Raw genomic sequence first — 17,170 nt, 5'->3', positions numbered from 1 at the left:
CATTCAGAAAAACTTCACTGAGCCCCACTATGTGCCAGGAACTGGGGCCACAGGAGATACTCTGTCCATAGCAGACGTTCAATCAACACCCAGTCTGCTCCTCTCCAGACTTTCCTATCCCCCAAAATGGCCACCTCTCTTTCTTTACAGCCCCACATCTAATCCTCTGGGCAATCCTGTCAGCCCCACCATCCAACTAGATCCAGAATCTGACCATTTCTTATCACCTCTGCCACCACCACCAGGTCCAAGCCACTGCCATCTCCTGCTTAGGCACCTCACAGTCTCCCCACTGTCCCCTCACTCTTCTCACTGTCCACTCTCCATGCCCCAGCCAGAGGGATCCTTGGACAATCAAAACCACTCTTTAATTGCTTCTCTTTTCACTCAGTGACAGATGCAAAGCCCTAATCGTGCTTAAGACCCTACATGATTTCACCCCTGACCTAGACTTTAGCATTCTTAAGGCAAGGATTCTGGGTTAGACAAATCCACTCTTGCTTAAACTTTCGTCATTTCCTCCAAGCTTTCCAGTAAATTTCCTTCTGAAGAATGCTCACCTTGTTTTGACAACCAAAGGGCCTGGAAAACTGTACAGGCACTATGACAAGGGTTCATAACCCATGACTCAGCAACTGTATCCTAGAGATAGGCTCCCACATGTGCAGACACACATTAAACAGTTTTTAGTATCTTAAAAGGAATAAACTATTTCTAGATGTGAGGGACACTGGGATTTTCCCAGAGCGAGGGCAACAAAAATGGGGCAGGGAGACAGGCCCAGACCTCCTAGTGGAGAAGACATAACTATTTGGGAGAGGCCATTTTCTTCTCATTGCAGGTCTTCAGAGCACAGGCTCTAGAATCTGAGAGCTATAGGTTCAGACTACAGTGCTGCTACTCACTAGCTGGGTCACTGTAGGCAAGTCGTGTAATGTCCTGAGACTCTGTGTCATCATATGCAAAATGAAGACAGAGAACAAAAAGCTATAATCAATGTTGAGGGGGGCCCTGCCATGTAACAAGCACCAAACCCTGTAAGCTCAAACCTCTGCCCGTCCCCCCATGGTTTCCTCACTCTCTGACAGGCCACAATTCTTCTGGCTCAACATCCAGGACTGGGGACATTCTAGCATCGCGACACACAAAGTTGATGGCATAATCCAAACCTTCTCACTGGACAGTCACCTCTAAAAGCATAATAAGGCTGCCGGGAAAATCTGACTTATTTTTTAAAAAATCATTTTATGGCCACATCTACTTTGTCATGTGAAAAACCCCAGTCCCGTAGCCAGGGTCTACATTTTCTGACTGCTAAAACACTTCAACTAGAAAAGTTGGGTTTTTGTTTGGCTTGCGAAGATAACACTAATGGTGCCAAAAGAAAAATGGTAGCACGACAAATACAAGCTGAAAAGGTGTTTGCACAACGAAGCAGCTTCAGCGAACTGGGCAAATGAGAACAACTCTTGCCACAGACGTGATACTCACCGATGGCCCTGCGGAAGTTCTCCATCAGCACCTCCGTCTTCTTGATCTCCGTGGAGTAAACTTCACTCCCCACCATTGGGCAGAAGGGGACCTTACTGCCCAGTTCCTGAGCGATAGCCAGAGCCAGAGCTGTCTACAGAGAACAATGGGAATGCACTTGTTTTACATTCTTGAAAATATGATAATTCAGAAACATATCCTATCAAAAAATTATGAATCAGGAATAACCGAAAATCTAGTCCTTTTAGTTTCAACATCATTTGGCATGTTTCACACAATAAATGCTGAATGACTTTTGTGGACAGTCGATTTATAACCTAAATGGCACCTTTAATCATCCCTGTAATTACCACAGTTATCACTCACTGACACCAGTGAGGCCCGACTCTAAGTGCATCACGTGACCCTCCCACTTGCCTATGAGCTACACACTGAACTTTCCCCACTTTACAAATAGGGAAACTGAGACACAGGAGAGGTAAAATAACATGTCCTGGGAATCATAATCTAGAAAAGGGCAGAGTGGGAACTTGAACTCTGGCAGTAGTAGGGTTCCAAAGATCGTTGTTGCCATCGTAATTAGTAGACTTCCCAAACTGTCCCCTCGATATCAAAACAGGGCTCGGAACACCGCTCCAGTCTCTGAGATACTACTCTCTGTTTTTACAGGCATGGGAGGACTCCAACCTGGAGAGCATCAGAAAACACTAACCAAAGAATGAATTACGTGACATTCGCTTTGGATTGAGTGGCCCACACACGGTGAAGAAGGATGTGGGAGCTAGATTCTCAAGCAATGAGCTGGTCCCAAGTTACACTTGAACATGCCCTAGTAAACTACAAATTGATTTTGTAGATAACTACAAAAGATAACTACAGCTGACATGCTAAACACAAGCAGACCAAATAGATGTATCGTCAAATATCAAGTATGAAAAGCCAATGCTTTAAAGCTGGTACAGGACAGGGAGATGCCATAGCATTTTAATGCTGTTTTCATCTTTCCTCAACTTTGAAACAAGAGCCTAAGTAAGGTCAGTTCCCAAGGGGTCACGGCTAAGCAAGAAAACAAGCTTGCCCAGAACAACAAAGTGCACCCTGAGACAGGATTTTAAAACTGGCCCAGCAGAGGTTCCTCTCAGATTTTCTTTTCAGTGCCATGTTGGTGATCGTTTTAAGATGGTAGCATCTGCTAGAGAAGCAGCATGTGATGTAGCACGAAAAGCACTGGTGGAAAGGGCAAAAACTGGGTTGTAGTGCTGGTTCGGCAACTAATTCTTACCGTGACCCTGGGCACATGGCAAACCTCTGCTGCCCTATCTCCTCACCTGCCAAATCAAAGTCCTGGATTAAATCACAAGTTGTAAACTCATTGCCCACAGCCCAGTTCTGTTTTGCCCTGCTGAGTGTCATGTGTGTTTTTAAACTCAATCTGTTACCCATTTTTTAATGTTGGGAAATTTCATATAAAAATCGAGGTATCTGACCTAGGAATAAATCTAACCAAAGATGTAAAAGATCTGTATGCTGAAAACTATAGAAAGCTTATGAAGGAAATTGAAGAAGATATAAAGAAATGGAAAAACACTCCGTGCTCATGGGTTGGAAGAATAAATATTGTTAAAATGTCATTATTACCCAAAGCTATCTACACATTCAATGCAATCCCAATCAAAATTGCACCAGCATTCTTCTCGAAGCTGGAACAAGCAATCCTAAAATTCATATGGAACCACAAAAGGCCCGAATAGCCAAAGTAATTTTGAAGAAGAAGACCAAAGCAGGAGGCATCACAATCCCAGACTTTAGCCTCTACTACAAAGCTGTCATCATCAAGACAGCATGGTATTGGCACAAAAACAGACACATAGACCAATGGAATAGAATAGAAACCCCAGAACTAGACCCACAAAAGTATGGCCAACTAATCTTTGACAAAGCAGGAAAGAACATCCAATGGAAAAAAGACAGTCTCTTTAACAAATGGTACTGGGAGAACTGGACAGCAACATGCAGAAGGTTGAAACTAGACCACTTTCTCACACCATTCACAAAAATAAACTCAAAATGGATAAAGGAACTGAATGTGAGACAGGAAACCATCAAAACCCTAGAGGAGAAAGCAGGAAAAGACCTCTCTGACCTCAGCCACAGCAATTTCTTACTTGATACATCCCCAAAGGCAAGGGAATTAAAAGCAAAAATGAACTATTGGGACCTCATGAAGATAAAAAGCTTCTGCGCAGCAAAGGAGACAACCAACAAAACTAAAAGGCAACCAACGGAATGGGAAAAGATATTTGCAAATGACATATCGGACAAAGGGCTAGTATCCAAAATCTATAAAGAGCTCACCAAACTCCACACCCGAAAAACAAATAATCCAGTGAAGAAATCGGCAGAAAACATGAATAGACACTTCTCTAAAGAAGATATCCGGATGGCCAACAGGCACATGAAAAGATGCTCAACGTCGCTCCTCATCAGGGAAATACAAATCAAAACCACACTCAGATATCACCTCACGCCGGTCAGAGTGGCCAAAATGAACAAATCAGGAGACTATAGATGCTGGAGAGGATGTGGAAAAATGGGAACCCTCTTACACTGTTGGTGGGAATGCAAACTGGTGCAGCCACTCTGGAAAACAGTGTGGAGGTTCCTCAAAAAATTAAAAATAGACCTACCCTATGACCCAGCAGTAGCACTGCTAGGAATTTACCCAAGGGATACAGGAGTGCTGATGCATAGGGGCACTTGTACCCCAATGTTTACAGCAGCACTCTCAACAATAGCCAAAATGTGGAAAGAGCCTAAATGTCCATCAACTGATGAATGGATAAAGAAATTGTGGTTTATATACACAATGGAGTACTACGTGGCAATGAGAAAGAATGAAATATGGCCCTTTGTAGCAACGTGGATGGAACTGGAGAGTGTGATGCTAAGTGAAATAAGCCATACAGAGAAAGACAGATACCATATGTGTTCACTCTTATGTGGATCCTGAGAAACTTAACAGAAACCCATGGGGGAGGGGAAGAAAAAAAAAAGAGGTTAGAGTGGGAGAGAGCCAAAGCATAAGAGACTCTTAAAAACTGAGAACAAACTGAGGGTTGATGGCGGGGTGGGAGGGAGGAGAGGGTAGGTGATGGGCATTGAAGAGGGCATCTTTTGGGATGAGCACTGGGTGTTGTATGGAAACCAATTTGACAATAAATTTCATATATTAAAAAAATCGAGGTATCTGGCTTCTTTTGAGGACCCAGAAAGTCTGGCCACAATGGGCCCTCATTACTGCGTGGCAGCACCTGGTGTAGACCTCAGGAACAGCTGCCACCTTCAGTGAGGGTGTGCCGCTCTGGCCACCACAGCCACCCTGCCCCTTCATGCTGGTGCCCAGGCACCTCCCTCATCCTCATAGCCTATCTGAGTGGGCATCTGAGTTTGTGACCTTGAGACTGATGCCCCTAAAACTGTTATTCTCTGATACCCTAAAGCGAAGGAATAATCTCTGGAGTACGACAGGGTACAGTGTGAGGAGCAGACTCCAGCACCACGTCCACCTGCTATCCAAACCCGCCACCTTCTCAGTCACTCCTCTTTCTCACCCAGGTATCTCCACGGGCCCTGACTCCACACCCTCAGTTGTGAACATCAAAGACAGCGACTGTATCTGATTCGGTGACATCTCCCCACCTCCAGCTAATACAGAAGAGATGATCAGTATTCTTCCACTAAAATATGACAAATACTTGGTTAAGAAATGCTTCCGGCGTGTCCAGTTTCTTCCTTGTAAAGGTTCCCAGAAGGCGGGTATACAATATAGCTATTATACCCACACCTGGTATATAGTGCTAGGTCACTTGCGTGAGGTCTCAGTGGATCCTCCCAACTAGCCTATGAACTTGATGATCTAGTGTTTGATGTCTGATATCGTGTTGGATAGATTTACAAACTGAAACACACACGTTACTAACTCACCCAACATCAGTCAGCATGCAGCAAAGCCAAGATGCAAACCCCAACCTCTAAGACATTATTTCTTTGTGACTACCCCTCATGCAAGTGGCAAGTGGCACACAAAAAAGAGGTTATTGCCAAAAGAAGACTGAAGAAGTCTGCTTCATTTCCCATATCATCAGAACACCACCTTTCTCTAAAACCTAAACACAAAGCCCTGCTACGAACAGTGTGACATCCTCAAGAGAACAGGTCGTCCATATGAACCACTTATTTGTTTCTCTAAAATAAGCACCACCGTATTCCTGCCTCCACTTAGTTAAGCTGCCTAAACCGTGGGGCCCATCAATGCCCTGGAAAGCAGGAGAGTTACCACATGCCTTCATGTAAAGAGACTGGACAAACCAGCAGTGGTGAGAACTTCCCGTATTTCCTGGAGGAAAATGGTACAGTACTACAAAAGGAACGAACGAACAGTTTACGCTGCCAGGAATATGGCACACTAGAGAGAGTCATGGAAAATCCTTCCTGTTACAAACAGCCAGAAATAAAGAAATAATAAAAAATCCAGAGTAGTAAACTACCATCACCTTGAAAGTTTGGAGGGTTCTGGGGCGCCTGGGTAGCTCAGTCAGTTAAGTGTCCGACTTCAGCTCAGGTCATGATCTCACGGTCCGTGGGTTAGAGCCCCGCATCAGGCTCTGTGCTGACAGCTCAGAGCCTGGAGCCTGCTTCGGATTCTGTGTCTCCCTCTCTCTGCTCCTCCCCTGCTCACACTCTGTCTCTCTCTCTTTCTCTCTCAAAAATAAACAAACATTAAAAAAAAAAAGTTTGGAGGGTTTTGACAGCAGAAACCTCAGCAAGGTACTACAGTGGTAAGAGAGAAACCCCTGAATAAAAAGGAGGCTTGAAGGGCCATGCATGAGTAGAAAAGGTGAGCCAAAAAAGCCCAAAAACAAACAAACAAACAAAAAACCCCTGACATACAAGGTATAAACTTGTAGGTCCTGCCTGTGGCTCTGGGTGAGGAGAAAAGTCTCCACAGCATGCTCTCACACGACTCTAGGATCAGTCTTTACGCTGATGACCAGAAAACCCAAGCCACAAAATTCACAGCAAGTGCCCTGGATAGTGCAGCAGGGACCCTCAGAAGCACTCTCAGGAGAAGCCTCACAGATTTGACCAGCCAAACACAAGTTCACAGGCAGACCAAGAATACAGAAAAAAGAAACTGATTCATGAACAAGGAATAAAAGGCTATCAAAAATAGCCAGATTTTTAAAAAATCCAGATTAAAAAAAAATAGAACTTATAAGAGGGGGATGCTCCTTATTTACAAAGAACAAAACCAAAAGCAAGCTAATACATGTAGAATGACAGATTTAGAAAATCACTGTTTTGCAACTATCAGTGTGGTAACTGATACAGCAATAACCATCAGAGGGAGCACTGCACCCTTAGGGTGAAAGGGTATTTGCAACATCTCCACAGGTCACTTCCCTTCCAATTACTAATTAATTAGAAAGGGAACCAGGACCTTCCCGTTGAATGTGGCCTCATCCCCCTTTCCTGTCAGCCTCCTGCTGTGACACAATGGGACACGACATCACCTGGGCAGTGTGTTTCCAAGTGTTTAACTTCTCCTACTGACAAAACAGTAAGATGATCTCTGTAGGACAGCTGTAGAACCTTTTTACAAAACAAGTGTCCAGGACTCTTCCAAAAGGTCAATGTCAAAAAAGAAAACAAAACCAAAAAAGGCTGGGGAGGGTAACTGATTAGATAAAAAGAGACTAAAGAGGGGTGCCTGGGTGGCTCTGTTGGCTCAGGTTGTGATCTCATGGTACATGAGTTCGAGCCCCATGAGTCTCTGCACTGACAGTGCAGAGCCTGCTTGGGATTCTCTCTTTCTCTCTCTCTCTCCCTCTTTATCTTGTGTACACACGCTCTCCCTCTCTCTCAAAATAAATAAATAAACTTAAAAAAAAAAAGAGAGAGAGACATAACAATGTGTGCGGTGTATGATCTTTGATTGTATTCTGAATTTACAAATATAAAATATGAAAAAGCCCCCAAAAAGACCAACTGGGAAAAATTTTAATTTAGACTAGACATTAGCTAATATTGTTAGCAACGTTAAGTTTCTTGGGCAGATGATAGTATCTTGGTAACAGGAGAATGTCCTTGCACTGACTTTCAAATGGTTCAGAAATAGAGAAAATACAAATGTCACCAAATATTTACAATTAGTTGTTTACATGCAGGGTAGAGAGGGGATCATCATACCATTCTTCCAACTCTTTTGTAGGTTTCAAATTTTTCAAAATGAGAAAGAGAAAAATATTCAGTGGGTTGGATTAAACAGCAGCTTAGTCATAACCCACAAAACAATTAGACTGGAACAGAGGCCTAAAGAAATTACCCACAGTGCAGCAAAGCCCAAGAGATGGAAAACATGAAAGTGAGGTTGCAAGAGAAAGAAGACAAAATGAGAAACTCTGGCACAGGGTTTCCCAGCCTTGGCACTACTGATATTTTGTGCTGGGTGTTTCTTTCTTGTAAGGACCGTCCTGAGCATTGTCTAGCAGCACCTGTGCGTTCCACCCACAAGATACCCGCTCAACCAAACTGTGACAGCCAAGAATGTCTCTGGACATCGCCAATGTCCCTTGGGGGGTGAAACTGCCCCAAGTTGAGAACCGCTGCATTCAAATATCTGACTGGAGGGGCGCCTGGGTGGCTCAGTCAGTTGGGCGGCCGACAACAGCTCAGGTCATGATCTCGCGGTGTGTGAGTTCAAGCCCCGCGTCGGGCTCTACCCTGAAAGCTCAGAGCCTGGAGCCTGCTTCCGGTTCTGTGTCTCCCTCTCTTTCTGTCCCTTCCCTGCTTGCTCTCAGTCTCTCTCTCTCTCAAAAATAATAAAAGAATAAAAAATTTAAAAACAAACAAATATCTGACTGGAGTTCCAAAAGAGCACAAATAGGGAAATGCAATATCCTAAGAGATAATATCATAGTCAAGAGATATCAAGAGATAACGTATCATAGTGAAACACCAAAATCAAAAACATCCAGAAAGAAAAGACAAACCCCTCAAAATGAGACTTCTCAAAAGCAAAGAGAGAAGCCAACAGGTAGCAAATATCAAGAGAAATAGTACCAACGGAAAATAGCTATCAACAGACTTATATATCCAACATAACCGTCTTTGAAAACAAGGGCAACATGATAAATACAAGCCCGACTTGGCCACCAACAAACGTCTAGAAGCAACATCTAAATGATGTACTTTTCTTCTTTAGAAAGAAGAAAAATGAGGGAGAGGGAAGGTCTAAGATAGAAAAAGGAAAGTAAGCAAATACATGGTAAATACAGTGGACAACCTGATGTCGTCTGCAGAGAGATAATTAAAGCTCATATTTAAATGTCACTTTAAAGGTTAAGATAGACTTTTTCACAAATACAGCACTTCTTCTATTTTAAGACACCGACATATGTAAAGACACCACCAATTCAATTACATGATTTCAAAATGATAATTACAGTCATTATCTTACAACTGACCGGTTGGAATAACTGTCTGAAATGAGGCACGTGCTACTTCAGAAAAGGTGGAGAAACCTGCCTTGGGTCCCATGGCAAGTCAACACCAGAGCTGCAATTTAAAGCTTATTTCCTTACAAACACAACCCCACGCTCCTACGCTCCTGTACCAAGTGGCCCTTTGGAGGAACGTGCGTGACTCAGATTGGGGACACTGAAACGTCTCAAGTATCTGGCCAGTGCTCTCACAAATCTCAACAAGCCGTACTGCCTCCTCTGCCTGGAAGGCGCTCTTCTTCCCTGTGAAGCCAAACGCTCTCAAACACTGCAGGCCAAATGTCCAGCAGAGTTTTACCAGCTTTTACCAGCCCTCAGTCCCACCTCCAGCTCAAACTCCAACTGCATTTAAGATCAGTCAGTACCTCGCAGCTGAGTGTTCAACTGAAGCATTTTGTACTGTCATGGTTTCCTCTCTCTCCCCCAGAGAGAAGCTCCTTAAAGATAAAAATTGTATCTCTGATTCCGTTCTTCTTTCCTTTTCCCCCATCTCTCACACAGCCAGAATAGCACTAGGCAAAGTTAGCATTCGGAAAAATGGTCGCTGCCTGATTTTCTTTCCCCTTCAAGTAAGATGTCATCCCCAAGATTTAATGAAGCCCTAGGCCAAAAGAAATGTATTTCCAAGGCAAAGGAGACTGGAAAGAGATAAAGGACAAATTCTAGACACAATGAGACCCCTCTGAGGACTTCATCCTCTCTTCCCTGGAGGTCAGCCAGAATAATTTGAATTTTAGAGGAGCATGGATTTTAGATACTCAATTGTATTACTGCACATTAGTTTTTCAAACATACATATAACCAATTTAGCTAAACAAAGACTAGTTAAGACACGAATTCAATTTGGCTTAAACATTAAGATCATTCTCTTGGGTAGATTTAGAAAATGAGAGAAAATGAGTACCTTGCCAGTTCCAGGAGGTCCTGCCAACAAGACAGCTCTTCCAGCCATTTTCTTGCTTTTGATTAATTCTACTATCACACCACATGCCTAGACACCACAATGGAAAGAAATAATAAATCAGTATTAAAACGTTTCACGTGGGGAAAAATTCCGGTTTCTGGTTCAAACAATTCACATACTCATTCAGCCAACGATGAGTGCCACTACACTACAGGCAGCGTTCTAGGTGCTGGAAGCAGTGGAGGGCGACAGAAAAGAAAGCCTTGTGGTCATGGAGCTCGCCTGTGGTCTAGTGGAAGGGAAATAAACACTGTATGAGATCGCTAACGTAAAGAAAAAAGGGTAATGACCTGGGGAGGCCTCTCTGATGACATTTTATTTGACATGTAAAGTTCCAGGCAAAGAGGAATCAGTGTTGCAGACCAAGGAAACCCCAAATTCAAAATGCAGGAATGAGCTGGATATATCCAAGGGACAGAAAGGCCGCAATGACCAAAGCATAGCTAACAGGAGAATGGGAAGATCAGGTCGAAGAGGCAGGCAGGGGCCAGGACTCAGAAAAGAATTTTAGTAAAGTTTAAGTTCATCTACATAGACTATTCATCCCAAGATGATGATTTCTTTTTTTAAAAGAACTTGATGGCTGCTGTGTGGAGAATGGATGGTAGGGTACAAATGGGAGCAGTGATTTTTAGCCTGGGACCAGGGATAGACTTCAGAGGCCCAACACCTCCTGAATTTCGGAATTAAATTGAAAACAAAATTGTGTGTATATGTTCCCATATGCATTTTTCCAGGGAAGAGAGTCACAGCTTTCATCAGATTCCCAAATTAACTCATTAAGGGTTAAAAATCAAGGCACACACTACTAGTTGGCCATCGATTAACTCCCAGAATGCTGCAAATGCTGCACATGAGGTGAACACTAGGGCGCCGTAAGATGTGAATGTCTTTCAAATACTCAAGAGTAAATTGCTTGATGATTTCCTAATACACCTCTGAATTCTAACTTCATTCTAACTCTCTGAATACTATTAAACCATTTATAGCCATATGTACACATACATATCGATATATAAATGTGTATATATATAAATTCCATAAATGGGCTACTGATTTTTATGTTTTAGGATATTAACTATAAAGAAGGCTGAGAGTCACACTTACTGAACACTTACATCTCAGGACTATCAGGTTTCTTACACTGATTTAACAACCTAACATATAACTGTTAAGGGTGCATCTCCTTGCCTTAGGGCAGGCTACCACTACTTCCCGTGGACTGTGGAGAAGTACCTTGGTCCCACACTTAGACAGCCACTACAAAAATGTGGGTTCAATGGTGCCTGGGTGGCTCAGTCGGTTAAGTGTCCAACTCTTGATTTCGGCTCAGGTCATGATCTTACAGTTCACGAGACAGAGTTGGGCTCTGCTGTGTCAGCACAGAGCCTGCTTGGGATTCTCTCTCTGCTCCTCCCCCATGCTCACTCATACACACTCTCAATCAATCGATCAATCAATCAATAAATAAATAGGGGCGCCTGGGTGGCTCAGTCGGTGAAGCGTCCGACTTTGGCTCAGGTCATGATCTCACAGTTTGTGAGTTTGAGTCCAGCGTCGGGCTCTGTGCTGACAGCCTCCAGGCCTGCTTTGGATTCTGTGTCTCCCTCTCTGTCTGCCCCTCCCCTGCTCACACTCTGTCTCTTAAAAATAAATAAACATTAAAAATTTTTGTTAAATAAATAAATAGGTGGATTCAAAGTATGCATGTGGATGGGCTATATTCCATTTTTGGCTCAGTTGGAAAAGCAGTGCCCTGAACAGAGCCCAGAAGGTATTCTTCAGATATACTGCATTTCTAAGAAAATAGAGCCACCCACTATGGTCTTCCTTAATAATGGAAGCTCATAATCCTCTGTACTCTTTGGAAAGAAACTTTCCAAACTGTCAATGTGTACTCTTACTGACACACTATGAGCTCTTTCATTTCTCTCCCTCGGTTTAAGCTCCAAATTCTCTCCAGTGACATGTATTTAGTGAATTCTAAAATTCTAAAAAGAACTGGAAGGGCCTTTAAAAGATTGCCTCATCTAACACTCAGATGAGTGGATGTTAAGCACCAGGGAGACTGCTGATGTGACCAGAGTCATGCAAGAACCTGGAAGCTGCAGCGGAATGCCTATTAATTCAATAAATAAATAAATACTGCGCCCCGTTAACGAGTAAATATAATCATATTTAACCATCTCTATTCTCAGGAAGCTCATATTCATAAGGAAGCATAAAACATCAGAATTATGAGCATGAATTCTGGAGTCAAACAGACTTGGGTTTAAATCTTGTCTCTACCACTACCCACTGAGTGACCTTGGACCTACCTACCTAACTTCTGTGAATCCAAGTTCCTAATCTGAAAACACAGTTCATGACTGGCACACAGGCTAAAGGGTTTAGGGGTAAAGTGTACTACAGTCTGCAACTTACTTTGAAATGCAACAGTAGATTGGTGGATGGATCAATGAACAGATACAGGATAAACCAAACGAGTACAATGTTCATTGCACAATTGGGCACGCAGGTGCCTATACAAGTCTTTTAACTTTTTCGTATGTCCGAAAAGTGGCATAGTAAAGTAGGGGACAGACAATTATTAGGGTGGAGGTGAAACAAGACACTGGAGATAAGAGCTGCCTGGCGCAGAGCAAGCATTCAACCAGTGTTAGTTAGCTGTTTTCAGTAAAACATCCTCAGTAAGCAGAGAGGGACTGGATAAAGAAGCTTCAAAGTCACCCTGACCTTGTCAATATTTCCTTTTAGAAAGACGATGCTCAAAAGAGAAGCCAGAGGCTTTTCTTTGGCCCTTTCTTTTAGCACAATCAGCCTAGGAGGCAATAGCTTTAACCTCACATTAAGTGCAGGTTTCTATAGCTGATAAGCTATGAAAGGCCTTGGCATGGATCTGATCTTAGAGCACAGCAGGCAGAAAAGGGGCTGTAATATCACAGAAAGAGCACTGCTTTGAGAGTCGGAAAGACATGGGGGTACAAATCCCAGCACTACCATTGCTAAACAGTGGCAAGTGGGTAAGTGAAGTGACCTCTTCCACCCTCAATTTATTCATCTGCAAAAAATATAATACGAAGAGCGTGAATAGTTTTGCGATTATATTGTAGGTGAAATGAGTTGGCATCACTGCCACTTAAAAACAAAAAGTGGATTTGACTGGAACGGTCAGAAAGGATGCTCCTCTCCCTAACTCCCACTTTCCTCCTTCAGCTGCCAAGGCCTTGGAACGAAAGTGAGTTTTCTAAGGTTGATCACTCCTCTACTTTAAAGCCCCCATAGACTCCCACTGCCGTTCACAAAAATCCAAATTCCTTACCAGGTCCGACAAAGTCCTGCAGGACCTGACCTCCACCAAAACGTAATGATTATTTTATTTACTGGTTAAACGTTTATCGTCTCTCACTACACCAAAATGTAAGCTCCAGGAGAGCAGGGACCTTAACTATCTTCTTCCCCCCTTATCCCTGCGTCATGGCACAGTGGACGGGGCTCAATCGACACTTGTCAATGAAGTGAAGCAGTCAACCGTCCCCGTGGGGGCGGCACCTGTTCTCCTGGATGGCCCCTCTCCCACTCCCAGGGTGCACCTCCCTCGCCGACCCTCGTAGCCCATTCTCACTGCCCTACGGAAACTTCGGCGGGGCACCCAAGCGCGCACCCCGCCCTCAGCCCCCCACTTCAGCAGCCTCTCAACTCCCAGGCCGGCCCGCCACACCTCTCGTGCGTTCTCCTGGCCCACGAGCCCCGAGGCCGCCTGCTTGGCCAGGCCGCTCTCGTCCAGCCCCAGCCCCTTCACGTGGCTGTGGGAGGCGATGCGCTGCGTCTTCGTGGTGCTCTTCACCTCCTCAATCTTCATCTTGCAGACGCCGGGAGCCACAGCCTGCGTGGAAAACCGGGAGCAAGTACCACACGCCCAGCACCTGGGTTACCATGCGGCTGTTACTAGGGCGGTTTGTCAAGGCCCGCCTCACTCAGCGTCCCATTGGCGAGGGCGGGAACGCCTCCGCTCCCCCATTGGCTCGTAGCCGCGCCCATCGCGACTGCCGGCAGGGTTCCGCCCACCCACTTCCGGCTGTGCCGCGCGCTTGGCTTCCCCCGCAGCCAGCGCTTCCTGCCCTGACCCTAAGTTGAAAATGCAAGGGGACCTCCTCAGGAGTTTGGCCTTGGAGTGGGGCGCTGCACCAGAGTGAGGTCCTGGAGTCTGGCTCTTAATTGTGCCACTATGTATTATCTTATTTGAAAGTCATACCCTTCTGCGGAGCTCAAGTTATTACCTCCGATTTGGAGATGGGGAAAAGGAGGGACTTATCTAGAGCTTAGGACGCCTTGCATTAGGGTTGAGGCAGACCTGAAGTTAAATGCTACTGTAGTAGTTTCTGACTCTCGCATCTTATACTTCAATACTATTTTTGAATCTAGGTTTCTGTTTGCAAGATTATTAGGTCAATGTTTGTCTCTCACTAAACTGCAGGCATTAGGAGCGTGTAGACCATGTTTGTGTTCATTTTAACTCAATTGCTTAGCACATAGCCTGGCTCACAATGGAGTCTTCTTATGAATCCAAATAAGGTTCTAAACCACCACATACACGCTTGAAATCCTGTAGTTTTGCTGCATGTATTTTATTTTTTATTTAAAATTAAAATTTTTTTTTTCAAGAGAGACAGCTCAAGAAGAGGAGAGGGACAGAGAGACAGAGAGAGAATCTTAAGCAGCCTGCATGCTCAGCGCAGAGCCCAACACAGGGATCAATCCCATGACCCTGAGATCATGACCTGAATCTAAATCAAGAGTTGGATGCTCAACCAACTGAGCCACCCAGGTGCCCCTTACTATTATTATTATTATTTTGCATTTTGTATTTTATTTTATTTTATTTTATTTTATTTTATTTTATTTTGTATTTTAAACAGTAGGTTTTATGGGACTTAGTAATGGTTTCTGTCAGTGAATGGAAGCTTTTGGCAAATCCTTGGAAGGCTTGAGTTTGTTACAGGTGGCCTATGATTCGTCAACCCTATGACACTGAGAAGGTTGCTTAGCACCTCATAGACTTTTTCCTGGTCATTACCCATAGGTGAGGAGCAATTCTTTCACCCTGTAAAGAGGAAAACTTTCCCCCAACTAGTAGTCGAAGTGAGGCACTCTGTGGGACTTACTTCTTTGTGTATTGTTCAGTTAGGAGAGAAGACCTTTCCTACATTTAGTATTTTAAGCCCCAAACTTTAGCACGAAGAGAAGGATTTCCTTCCAGCTGATATGAGTGGCGAGGGTTGGGGAATAAGGATTTGGGAGCTCAGGGGAACTCAGTAGGATCACTTGATCCAATGGTTTTCAAACCACATTCCCTGGGGTTGTAGAATTCTTTTGTGGCCAGTAGGTGTGGGGAAAGGGAAAGCTGAGAGGCAGGATGCCAGTCCAATGCCCCCACCTCCCCTTCTACCAGAGCTGTTCCATCACAGATCGGGCCTAGCCATATCCTCATTTCACAGATGAGGAAACTGAGGCCCTAGGAGGGGTCAGAGTTTGTCCAAGATCACAAATTGAGAAGTGCCTGGCAAAGCCTAGACCCACATCTGGTGTAGAAAAAAGCTGGGTCTGGTTGCAGAACCAGACGGCTTCTTTCATTTCAACAGAAGACTATGCAACAGGCCATTGTCCAAGATACACAGGTGAGTAAAGGGGAGGTGAAGCCCACAGTAGTGGACATATGTTGCCTACCCAGCGTCCTCCTGCTTCTTCTGGCTACCATGAGTCTAATTTTCTTTCGAGAGCCATCCTTCTTTGACTTTGAGTCCAAGTTGTTTGGATGGGTTGACCCAACCACAGCTTTGTTTCAGGAATGGATATGGGACCCTGGCCTGGCCTATCAAAGTATCCCTTCTCCCCCCCCCCGCCCCCCCACAAAAATGATGATTGGTTCAGCAATGTGAGCAGACAGTCCAGTGACACTGAATCCCAGTCCCTTTACTGGAAATACCAAGAAAGAGACTTGAGTCATGGTGTTCCAGGTCATCTTTGCCACTTCATGCGAAAACTGCCTAAGAATAAAGCCAACACAAAGGAGAAGAAAGCTGGCCAGACATTCCTGATGAGATCTTTTACATTCCCAGGTACAGCTCTGCCCTACTTGCAGTGTAAATGGCACTGACATTGGGGCTTAAAATAGTTTGAGTTAGGTCTCCATCCATGGGTACTGATGAAAGTCCTTATCAGTGTGATGACATATATACAAGTAACTGTGTGGACTGCTACATTCCCGAGTTTTGCTGGTTGAGACTCTCAGACCTGCCAGCTCTCTCATTTTACTTCTGTGACCCTTGTTCTTTCATCTCCAGTTCCTCATCTCCTCTTTTCTCCAGTCCAAGTTTGATGATCTCAACCAACTGTTTCTCAACCCCTTCTGCTTCTTCTTTGCTTTGAGTTCTTTCACACCTGACCTTGGAACCACAAGCCCAGATCAAACCTACCTCTGCCCTCACCACTGCCTCAGGAAGGCATAATAAAGAGTAATAAGCCCTCATATATATGGTCAAGGGTGCCGAGACCATTCAATGGGACAGTTGGAAAGGACAATCTCTTCAATGAATTGTGCTGGGAAAACTGGATATTCATATGCAAAAGAAAGAAGTTGGCCCCTTATACAATATACAAAAATTAACGCAAAGTGGATCCAAAACCTGTGTTGAGGACCTATAAAACTCTTAAGAGAAAACATAGGGGTAAATCTTCATAATCTTGAATTTGGCGATGGTTTCTTAAATATGGTACCATATTTAAGCAACTAAAGAAAAAAACAGATAAGTTGAACTCAATCAAAATTTAAAACTTTGGTGCATCGAAAGACTCTATCTCTCAACAGAATGAAATAATAATGCACAAAATGGGAGAAAATATTTACAAATCACGTATCTGATGAGGATTTAATGTCTAGCAAATACTAAGAGCTCCTACAGCTCAACACAAAAAAATAAACAACCCATTAAAAAATGAGCAAAGGACTTGATAGACATTTCTCCAAAGAAGATGTACAAATGGCCAACTAGCACATGAAGTGATACTCAACATCATTCATCGTCAGGGAAATATAAATCAAAACTGCACTGAGATACTATTTCACACCCAGTAGGTTGGCCTTAAGGAAGAA

General features: G+C 43.9%; 1 protein-coding gene across 1 annotated transcript in view; it reads right to left on the bottom strand.

Moving 5' to 3' along the window:
* RUVBL1 (RuvB like AAA ATPase 1) overlaps positions 1–13,990 on the bottom strand; it is a 44,051-nt gene extending 30,061 nt beyond the window's left edge. The window contains exons 1-3 of the mRNA XM_007097375.3: positions 13,739–13,990; positions 9,958–10,044; positions 1,492–1,624 (exon numbers count right to left, since the gene is read on the bottom strand). Of these exons, the coding sequence (XP_007097437.1) occupies positions 1,492–1,624; positions 9,958–10,044; positions 13,739–13,879 (361 nt within the window). The 5' untranslated portion in view covers positions 13,880–13,990. The remainder of the gene's footprint in view (positions 1–1,491; positions 1,625–9,957; positions 10,045–13,738) is intronic.
* Between the last annotated feature and the right edge of the window lie 3,180 nt (positions 13,991–17,170).

The sequence above is a fragment of the Panthera tigris genome, chromosome A2, assembly GCF_018350195.1.
Source record: "Panthera tigris isolate Pti1 chromosome A2, P.tigris_Pti1_mat1.1, whole genome shotgun sequence".
Taxonomy (NCBI): Eukaryota; Metazoa; Chordata; class Mammalia; order Carnivora; family Felidae; genus Panthera; species Panthera tigris.
The sequence above is the reverse complement of the archived record's forward strand: the minus strand, read 5'-3'. Positions and strand labels throughout refer to the sequence as shown.